This window comes from Drosophila novamexicana, unplaced genomic scaffold, assembly GCF_003285875.2.
Source record: "Drosophila novamexicana strain 15010-1031.04,08,12 unplaced genomic scaffold, DnovRS2.1 tig00000462-arrow-pilon, whole genome shotgun sequence".
NCBI classification, from domain to species: domain Eukaryota; kingdom Metazoa; phylum Arthropoda; class Insecta; order Diptera; family Drosophilidae; genus Drosophila; species Drosophila novamexicana.
This window is the reverse complement of record NW_020824806.1, coordinates 2514122-2525071: the sequence shown is the minus strand read 5'-3', so window position 1 is coordinate 2525071 and position 10950 is coordinate 2514122. Positions and strand designations below refer to the sequence as shown.

At 42.4% G+C, this 10950-nt stretch overlaps 2 protein-coding genes across 3 annotated transcripts; one reads left to right on the top strand and one right to left on the bottom strand.

Annotated features, from left to right (window-relative positions):
- Window positions 1-4083: 4083 nt before the first annotated feature.
- On the bottom strand, window positions 4084-8796 carry LOC115760935 (chaoptin). The gene is made up of 10 exons (XM_030702511.1): window positions 8756-8796; window positions 8413-8672; window positions 8191-8351; window positions 7962-8131; window positions 7273-7875; window positions 6962-7216; window positions 6296-6907; window positions 5638-5732; window positions 4690-5577; window positions 4084-4620 (listed from the first exon to the last, which is right to left on the bottom strand). The coding sequence occupies exons 2-10, from the start codon at window positions 8517-8519 to the stop codon at window positions 4209-4211; spliced, it is 3303 nt and encodes a 1100-aa protein (XP_030558371.1). The 5' UTR covers window positions 8520-8672; window positions 8756-8796; the 3' UTR covers window positions 4084-4208.
- Window positions 8797-9094: 298 nt separating this feature from the next.
- LOC115760936 (selenide, water dikinase) lies at window positions 9095-10884 on the top strand. 2 transcript variants are annotated; one of them, XM_030702512.1, is made up of 2 exons: window positions 9095-9182; window positions 9544-10884. In XM_030702512.1, the coding sequence occupies exon 2, from the start codon at window positions 9558-9560 to the stop codon at window positions 10752-10754; it is 1197 nt and encodes a 398-aa protein (XP_030558372.1). In that variant the 5' UTR covers window positions 9095-9182; window positions 9544-9557; the 3' UTR covers window positions 10755-10884. The 2 variants fall into 2 exon arrangements, with proteins under 2 accessions (XP_030558372.1, XP_030558373.1); XM_030702513.1 differs by lacking the exon at window positions 9095-9182 and adding an exon at window positions 9467-9485.
- The last annotated feature ends 66 nt before the right edge of the window (window positions 10885-10950 follow it).

The window sequence follows — 10950 nt, the reverse complement described above, 5'->3', positions numbered from 1 at the left end:
AGCGCAATCCGTAACGCCTATCGCAATTCTGGGCTTTATCATCGTGTGTGTGTTGGCTGCATATGATAATCGAGCGTGCGATTGTAATTGTGTGTGTATGTGTGTGTTTTGTATTTGTGTGTAGTGTGTAATCTCTAACTCTCCGTCTCTCTCCCACTCTCTTTTGCACTGCCTCCTATTACTCCGATTCCGTTACGTTGTTTGGAATTAACTAATACAAGTACAATTACACGACATTTAAGGGACACACAAACAAAATAGTAATTGCTTTTCGTTGTTGCTTAACTAAAGTTCTCTTCTCTTCCTCTCGCTCTTTATCTCACTCACAGCAACCGCATGCTGAGCATTTCGTAATCGTTTTTAGTGTTTGGAAGCGGCTTTTTCTTGTTTTACTCTTTCACTTGCTTTTAACACTGTTTGTTTGTTTGTTTTTCTTGTTTTTTTTTCCTTTGCGATCTGCGTGCCTTGTGTGTGTGCGTTTTGGTGGGTTATAGTTAGAGGTGTTAAGTAACGTAGGTTGACTGTCTAAAATATAGTTACTAAAATAGTTAACAGCACTAGTTATATTGCTTATGGGTTGGTTGGATTTGGTTTTGGTTTCGCTTTCGAGTTGGAGTTGGAGTTTTAGTTGGGCGCTCGCTAAAGTTGAGTTTGAGGTTATGTTTAACGTATATGACTACTAAGTTAATATATTAATACCATATGTTGCATTTTTTTCTTTAGGCTCTTATTGACATTGTGTATATACGTACTATATTTGTAGACTTAGTATTTTTTCGTGTTATCTTTTGTACTTTGGATTATAGACGTCGCTTTATTCTCTAGGGGTTTCTCTGTGCCGTTATTTTGGTGGAGTTTTGGTGGCGATGACAGGCGGGGCGGGCGAACTGAAGGATGGTGGGCAGCAGGCGGAGAGCACACACAGTTGTATTATATATAATTGATTTCAGGATCGTTTAACATATGTTTCGAATATCACAAAGAACGGCTATAATAAGGTTTCTGTTAGGCATCACTTTTTCTAGGCCATAGAAAAAATCGAAGTGCTAATTTTCTCTTTGTTTTTCTCTTTCCTTGTAGTTTCCTGCTCCTGCTTTCTCGTAATCGTCAAATTATTATTTGGTCTTGTGGAAAGTTGTGACTCAAGTTAAGGCGTTATGGTGTTACCGTTACATTTATGCGTGGTCCGCGCCTCGGACTTTAGCTGCAGCCGGAGTCGGGCGGGTCCGGGCGTGCTGTTACGTGGCTTGTGCCGGAGTTACGTCAAGGCGTGCGTTGCAGGAAGCCCCGCACAGGTAAACATACGTAGGTATAACTATAAAAGTACCACAAGCAGCACGCGAGGCAAATTGGAGGCGTGTTTGACAGCGGCGTTGCCGGCGGCAGCGATGTCCTTGTCGTCCTGCTGCACGTTTTAGCCGCGGCCTTTAATTAGTGCGTTCATTTGTTGGCTCGAGTTGGAGTTGAAGTCGTTGCGGCTTTATAAAAATAAATCCATATATATTTAGTTGGATTCTATATTAATATATATATTTATATATATATATATATATTGTATATATAGAGAGAGGCAACTACTTGGTAGTTCTGTTAGTCGTTAGGTGCGATTAATGCTACGCTTGATAATAAATATATATATATGTATTAATATATATATATATATATATATATATATATATATATATATATCTATGTATATTTCATTTGATTTTGCTACATGAAGAAGACGCTTGTCCTACAAACTACGAGGTTTCCTTTAGCTATAGCTCTAGTTATATTCAGTTATTTTGCATTGACTGTTTCAACATCCAGTGTTGGACAATTCGCATAACGGCAACTACATATACAACGGTTTTTATATAAGTAGCATATATGTATAGCATATATAAGTATGTATGTCAGTATATAACGGCTCTATATAACTGTATGTATTGTATATATTATAGCACTTTTCTTGTATATATTTATGTTAGTTGTAGCGAGGGGATTTTTTTTTTGTAATTTATTGCAATTTTTTGTTGTCTTTGTTGTATATTTTTAAAAGTAATTTGTTCTTGCTAAATTTTGTTAAATATCTTAAATTGATGCGCTTGGTTGTGTGTGTGTGTGTGTGTGTGGGAGTGACTTCTTATAATTTGCTCAATTTCTTTGTTGCAGGTACATAGGTTTTGTTTTTTTTTTTTTGCTTTTATAACTTTCACTTTTAGGCGTTTCCGGGACGTTGATTAAATAATGCTGCACTTGGAGTTGAAATTTTAGTTAAAGTTCACTTTGCTCATCGTTTCTCTTTGTTGTTGTTGTTGCTGTTTCTTTTTTTGCAAACTTTTTCTATTTGATTATGTAATTATGACTTGGTCTCTTATTGGATATTTAACTGCGTTACATGCCATTTTTTTTTTGCCTTTTCTTTCAGCTGCTGCGGCGTGCTTAAATTAGGCGAAAAGACTTTTTTACATGCGTAAGCGGAGGTAATTCGTCATCCGCAATTCGCACACACACACATACAAATGTCTGTATCAATATGAACGCACATAAATAAATACATATGTACATACACAAATAATAGGCGCCACGCTCACACACAAACACACGCTGCGAAAGTGTGCAAGTTTTTCGCATGCTTGTGGGTGTGCGTGTGTGTGTGTGTGTGCGTGTGTTTCTGTATGTGCGTATAAATTTATTGAATGAAACGCGAAACGTTAGTTAAATGTTTAACGAAATTCTTTACGCAACACAATTGGGCCCCAACACACACTCACACACACAGACGCGCGCGCAGGCACAGGCACACACACACGCACCCAGCGAGAAACCGCAAGCGAATCAAATGTAGAAAACGGAACAGAAGAAAGTGCACGTTAAATCAATGCTTCTTTTGACCTCTATTACATTTTCGTTCGTCTTCGTTTGCGCCTTCGCTTTTGACGTCTCCTGCTGCTACTACCTGGAACTTTTTTCTATTTTCTTTTTTTTTCAATGCCCCCGTGTTACGGCACAGTTGGCAGCGTGTTTTCTTTTCCTTTAACTTATGTATATTTAATACGTTACGAAATTTGAGTATTTCTCGTCGCGATTTGCTGTGTTATCACAATGCTGCTTTAACGATGAATTTATTACAATTATTTATGCCTGGGCGCTTATAATATTGCTCACAGCAGCGTTCACTTATTATATGTACTTTCTATTGAAATCTCTTTATATAACGGCTCTGATACTGTTATTCGCTGCTGTGCTGTGCGAACACGACACGAACGAACTCAGCGCGACAAGTGAATCTTCGCCTGGCACTGACGTGCGCCGTGAGCCTGTGAAATTTCGCTGAAAATCGATAAGGACACGGGCAAAGTGCCAGCGCAAATGCAAAGGCAGCGCAAAGTCACCAAACTAAAAAGCACAATACACCGAAAACGAGAGCGCAGCCAGTGAAAGTGCACACGTCCTGGCCTAGTGCTGCCACAGTGGTGGTTAACAACAAAATGTATAGCTCAAAGTAGAAGCAGATTCACATTGTCAATGCTCTAAATCACATTTGATGAGGTTTTAGATTATTGTGTTTTATAAAAATTGAAAAAAAGAAGTTTTAGAGTTTTTAAATATGAAATTAATTTAAGTTTTGTTATAAAAATAATATATTAACAGTATTATAAATATAATAAACGTATATACCAAATTTAATTTTCTACAAATTGGCTAATTGAGCATAAGGCAAAAATGGTCTCATTTGTTATTATTCACCTGAAGTATACATGCTACTGCTGACCGCCAGTGTATACGCACTTATAAGCGTCATCTTAGTTAAAGCTGAGAACGCGAGAGTGCGAGTGCGCATTTGTTTGGCAAGCTTTGCTTTTGCTCAAAGTCCTTGCGCTCACTTTGGCGTCGTCGTCATACTGTGACGTTTGCTCGGGCAACAACAACAACAAATACCCGAACGGGACAAGCCGAGCGCACACGAAATAGCGGCGCTTCGCTGCCTTCTTTGCTTTTGTGTGTTCGCTGTGAATGAAAGTTCGAAAGCATCAGCTGGTTGGGCTTTAACATATTCTCAATTGTGCTTAACGGCCGACACACACACACACATACACGCATCGGTGGCGGCAACAACGGACAAGTAAACAAATACATGTGCACGGGACGGCGTGCACATGTAAGGTCAGAGCAGAGCTCGTCCTTACAGTGTGTGCCAGCAGTATGTACACGCCTACATTTTATTGAACACAATATTGAACGAGGGCAACAAACAATGTTAAAGCTATGTACAAAGGGCAGGTAGTCGCAGTCAGCGACTTTGTGGCGCCGGCTGCACTTCTTACGTTAAAGTTGCCAAAGAAGTAGGTCCTGGGCAATTTGAGTGAGGGCAGCGCCTGGCACTGGCCGGCAAACCAGCGGCGCGTGTTGCCCTCACTGTCGCGGGCCACAATGCAAATCTCAGCCGTGTTTAGTTTTGCCTCGCCCTGTGGCAACAGCTCTGCAATAGGTATTTGAGCCGTGCGTTGGTTGTAGGCATAGTCAGCCTGGTGCAGCACCTCGTTGCTGCTGCTGCGTATATACACTTTAAAGTCGGCCACATCCGCTATGGCCGACACAAACCAGCGCAATGTCAGATTTCCCGCCTTGTTGCTGCAAGCCAAATGGACCAGGATTAATATACGAATATACGAAGGCTGGAAGCTTTATAGTAATACATACGTTTGGACCTCGCGGAAACGCACATCGGTCAGCTGTTCGTACTCCATGCCGGCATAAAGCGTTAACTCATCTTCTCTGCAGTTTAAATACTCATCGTCCATGTTCAGCAGATACTGATCCTTCGCCAGGCTGGGCGTCTGGCAGAGCACGCTGCTCAGATCATCGCCAGGTAATGTCTGCTCCAGCATAAAGTGCTTGAGCGGTCGTACATTGCAGCCGCAGTACAGTGGATTGTTGGCCAGCAACACCTGACTGCCATTGCGCATGGTGGCCACCAGCGGGGCTGGTATATCCTCCAGACTATTGTGCCTCAGGTCAACGTGCTTCAACGAGTGCGTCTTCACCAGATTGGCAAAGGGCAAATGATACAGTTGATTGTACGACACATCCAGGCTACTCAGATTCTTGGGCAGATCGAAAATATGTTCCTCGGACATTAGATTGGACAGCTCGTTATGCGACAGGTCCAGCGATTGCAGGGACGTAAAGTTGGATATGACGCCGCGACGCAGCTCATTGATTTGATTGTGGGAGACATTCAGTTTAAGCAGCTTCTTGGTGCCAAAGGTAATATCATAGGTGAGCACAGGCATTTGATTGTAGCTCAGATCCAAGTACTTCAGATTGTAGGGTATATACTGATGCGATGGAAAGGTTTTCTTGGTCACAAAACTAATACGATTGTGACTCAAATTTAGCGTCTCCAGACTGAGCAAATCATCCAGCACACCATTCGTCTTATTGTCCAGTTTGGAAAGCGCGTTGTACGACAAGTCGAGCGTGCGCAGCGAGGGCAATCCAATGAATATATCATTGGGCAGCTGTTGCAGGCCATTCATCGACAGATTCAGCGTGAGCAACTGCAGCAGACCCTCGAACGCACGTTTACTAAAATTAGATAGTACATTAATAAACATGTGTGTGGACTGCAATCGGTGGAGCACTCACCTAATGTCGGAGACCTGATTGCCGTAGAGATTGAGTTCAAACAAAACGGGCAGCTTGCCAAATGCACTGCGCTCCAATACGCTTATATTGTTGTTCTGCAAGAAAAAATATTTACTTAATTAGCGGATAAATATTTAAAATAATAGACGATAGAAATGATTGTTAAATATACCACATAAAACTGAATTAATTCGGCATAAAATTGCCTTTAAGGCAAAACATAGGCTGTTTCAATAAATAATTTGCTTGCTGATTAAAGAGTGGCGAGGTGTTTCCTAATTGGGTGTTAATTGGAGCAGAAGCTTTCGAATATATAGTTAATTGGCTATATTTTATATAATACAATTAGCCAATATTGACCTTGAGCCAACCAGCTTAATATTTGTACAAAATGCATGCAACGAAAAATCTTGATAAATCATAAAATTAATCATTCGTCAAACCGGTTATAAATTCGTGATAAACAAATATGAAAACAAGATTTAAAAACTTTAGGCAACATAAACAAAAATGGTATTAGAAATGGTTGATCTATAAGAAACTAGTTTGAGCCTTTTAGGTTCCGTTTTAAGATTCGGTTTCATGCAACTTTAGTTTAGTATATAAAGAGATCTTTATACTCTCCCCAAATAGAACTCTTAAGTCCCACCATACTTACTTCCAAGTGCAGATATTGCAGTGTGGACATAACTGCGACCGCCTCCATTGGCGGCTTGCTGATACCGTTGGCCTGCAGCATGAGCCGCTGCACCACCAGCAAGCCCGTAAAGCTCTGTCCATCCAGGTTATCCCCAATTTGATTATAGCTGAGATCCAAGTATATTAGGGAATTCATCACAGGCCAGGTGCCCGCCGGGATGGAGCTAATGTTGTTATGGCTCAAATATAGTTCGTTCAACGAAATTGGCAGCTGAAACAACTTTTCCAGGATATTGTTGTTTAAACAGAGCTGCCGCAAGCTTGTTAGCTTGGCCAGCGATCCGCGGACTATGGAAGTCAGCTTGTTGTGGCTCAGATCCATCTCTAACAATGTTGGTAATGTGCCAAATGTAGAAGATCTTATCTCCTGCATGCTATTGTGGCTCAGATTGATGGAGCGCAGCGAAAAAAGTGTTTGAAAAACGCCATTGAATATTACGGATATATTGTTATACGACACATCGATAGTATGCAGCTCATATAGTTTGGGGAAACAGTTTTTTGGTATTTCCGTGATGCTATTGTGTGAAGCATTCAGCACGCGCAGCCCAGACATGTTCTGAATGGGTATCTGAAAAGCAAAAGCTGTTATTATTAATAATATTTTAACTAAAAAGTAACTTACATGAGCCAGATTAGTAAGACCATTAAAGCTAAGCTGGAACTCGGAGGCGAAGGTCGTCTCATCGAAGCTGCGACGCGAAAAGTTCACGAGACGGTTATGGGACAGATCTAGAATGGTAATATTAACGCAATTCTCGAAGGCAGCGGTTTCAATTAGCTCCAAGGCATTGTGGGATATATTGATTACGGCCTGGTAAATGTCCTTAAACGAGTTCTTCTCAATTTTAGTTATATTGTTCTCCGCCAAATCCAGCAGCTGCACAGATAAAAAGCTTATTATTCAATTCTTTATAAGTCATGGCCTTTACATACCTCAACATAATTCATTTGCGTGAACATTTGATACTCAATCTTTTTTAGCTTGTTGCGCGCCAGGTCAATTGTGCCGATGCGCGCCACAGAACCAAATGTGGCACGTCCCACTTCTGTGATGGCATTGTCGCTTAGGTAGAGGCGACGCAGGAAACGCATTCCTCGAAAACTATTTGCGTCCAGTTTGCCAATGTTGTTGTGTGACAGATGAAGGACCTTCAGCACCGAGTTCCTGGCAAAGGTGCCACGGCTCAGTTCGTTTAAGGCGTTGTGCGAAACATTGCACCAGCCAAGCTTTGTCAGATCTGCAATATGTTGGGCCTCCAATTTCTTGATTTTATTAAAGCTTATATCCAGCAGTTCCAGTTCGCGCAGATTCTTAAATTGATTCCGTTTAAGGTTCTCCAGTTGATTTCCGTGCAAGTCCAACGTTTTCAGCTTGCGCAGCGGTTGGAATGTCTCCACAGGCAAGTCACTCAGGAGTCCATTTGTAAGCCGAATCGTTTCGAGCTTGTTGCTGATGTCTTGACCGAGAAACAGATCTTTGGGCAGTTGCTTGAACGCATGCCCATCGATTACCAATTGACGGGTCTTGCCCAATATCTGGTGAATCAATAATATATATACAGTATATGAATATGGCAGTTTCCAGTTCTCCTAACTAGGAAATTATCTGCTCGAATACTTACGCCAATTCCCAACTGACCAACTTGACTTAGATTCGTGCGCAGCAAATTAAGCTGCTCCAATGTATTGTTCATGCCATAAAATACATAGTCCTCAATGGTGGCAAGAGGCGTCTCCTCAATGGTCAGCACACGCGCCTTAATGTGGGCGAAAAGCGGTCCGAAAAGCCGCACTAAAATATTCACAATAAAATATAAATTGTAACTACAAAAAGGAAAAGCGATTACGCACCAAAGTGTCCTTTATATATGGTCAGCTCCTCCACGGGCAGCTCCAGGGACGCCAAGTTCTGCAAGGCCACGGAAAGCGTGGCCAAATTCGTGTTCTCGCAGCGCACATAAACTCCAGTATCGCTGCCTTTTACGCACAGGCAGGGATATAAGACCTGGGGTCTGTGCATTGGTTAATGAAATATAAATAATATACAAAAATGAATGCTCCATAGGAACTCACTTTTTGGGACATTTGAATTCTGGTTCGCCATAAACGTATTCAGTGCTAACCAATGCGAATAAGTGCAGCAGTAAGAAAACAACTGTGCGCAGGCGTAGCTGAATCATGATCCACTTTTGAATTTGTTAACTTGTTTAACTTGTGGCTCTGTCGTCACCGATTCGATTTGGCCATGGCAAAAGTAAGTTTGTTTCTTAAGTCTATTGTTTGTCCAACGTACTAAAACGGGCTTCTATAGCTGCTCCGGCTCTGCGTTTAATCTATTTAAAAGCAGAAATTAATTATATTTGTTGCCATAAATGTTAATATAATTGTTTTTTTTTTTTTTACTTCATTTTCTCACTTTTACTTTTAAGCTGCGCTCGCGCAACAGGTTCCGCTTGTCTTTCTCTCCGTTTCGCTACTGGCCATTGTCTTCAGCTGCCTTTGTTGTTAATATGCGTCGAGGCCAGTTGCCAATGCACTGGCCCTTGAACATTTTGCAAATCGAACGAACCTAACATTAATGAATAATTGGAATATGTAGATTTGCCTTAAGTATTTAACTTAATCATTTTATTATTAGGCAGGTGTATTTACTTAACGACGCGCCACTTTATTTTAACCAGGTTGGCAGTGCTGTGGCTGCCACTGTGACGATGAGCTTATCGATAAGCCAAACATGCAACTCTATTCAGACAGCGACAGCGGTGCAAAAGCAAATCAACGCGCTAAATAAAAAATTATTGTCCGGTTATTAAGTATTTTATTGCACATTTCGAAGCGAAAACGTAGGTATTTCGTGTTGGTAATGTATTTGAATATTTTTCCGTTTTAAACAAGAGCAAAAATTAGGCTTTTGTAAATTGAAGAAAGTGGACATTGTTCACGTTTTGTTCTTTGACGACGGGGAGAAATACTGACTTCGCCCGATTCAGCCGCCAGCGCGCAAATAGCCAATGACTGCTCGCACTACTCACACACACACAGAATCGGACTAAAAATCAGTATACGTACACGTCTGTTTGCGTGTGTATTAGTGCCCAGGGAGAACGCGAGTTATTTGCTGCCACCCGTTTTATTGGCGGCAAAAAGTGCGTAATTCCAGTTGGAATACACTAACTAATCAAAACATTTGGTTTATTTAATTAGATTTTTGGAATAAAATGAGTTACGCTGCGGACGTCCTAAATGCTGCCCATCTCGAGCTGCACGGCGGTGGCGACGCTGAGCTGCGCCGACCGTTTGACCCAACTGCCCACGACTTGGATGCATCTTTTCGCCTGACACGTTTCGCGGACCTGAAAGGACGTGGCTGTAAAGTGCCCCAAGAAGTCCTGTCAAAGCTCGTATCGGCCCTGCAGCAAGACTACTCCGCTCAAGATCAGGAGCCGCAGTTTCTTAACGTGGCCATACCCCGCATTGGCATTGGACTCGATTGTGCCGTTATACCACTGCGTCACGGCGGCCTTTGCCTGGTGCAGACCACGGACTTCTTTTATCCGATTGTCGACGATCCCTACATGATGGGCAAAATTGCATGTGCGAATGTGCTCAGCGATCTGTATGCCATGGGCGTAACCGATTGTGACAATATGCTTATGCTGTTGGCCGTAAGCACCAAGATGACGGAAAAGGAGCGCGATGTTGTCATACCACTGATAATGCGAGGCTTCAAGGACTCAGCTTTGGAGGCAGGCACCACCGTCACCGGCGGCCAGAGCGTTGTCAATCCCTGGTGCACCATCGGCGGCGTTGCCTCAACCATATGCCAGCCAAACGAGTACATTGTGCCGGACAATGCTGTTGTTGGAGACGTTCTGGTGCTGACGAAGCCATTGGGCACTCAGGTGGCTGTGAATGCGCATCAGTGGATCGACCAGCCCGAACGTTGGAACCGCATCAAACTGGTCGTCTCCGAAGAGGATGTGCGAAAGGCATATCATCGTGCCATGAACTCTATGTCGCGCCTTAACCGAGTAGCCGCTCGTCTTATGCACAAGTACAACGCCCATGGAGCAACCGATATAACAGGCTTCGGCCTGTTGGGCCATGCACAAACTCTGGCCGCCCACCAGAAGAAGGATGTGTCCTTTGTTATTCACAATCTTCCAGTCATAGCCAAAATGGCGGCTGTGGCCAAGGCCTGTGGCAATATGTTCCAGTTACTGCAGGGACATTCCGCGGAAACATCCGGTGGCTTGCTCATCTGCTTGCCCCGGGAACAAGCCGCTGCCTATTGTAAAGACATTGAGAAGCAGGAGGGCTACCAGGCCTGGATCATTGGCATTGTGGAGAAGGGCAACAAGACGGCACGCATCATTGATAAGCCGCGCGTCATCGAGGTGCCCGCCAAGGACTAAATGTTTTCCCTATACATAAGCACAGTAATTTTTAAAACTGAATACACGCTCTCAGTTGTAACGCTTTTATGAGTGAACTAAGTTACCGTTTTTTGTAAAGAAAAAGCTTGACTAATTGCATTAACTACAATTTTGATCTTTTATAAAAACCCATGGACACTGCTAAGAATAATACGAATAAATAAAAGAACACTTG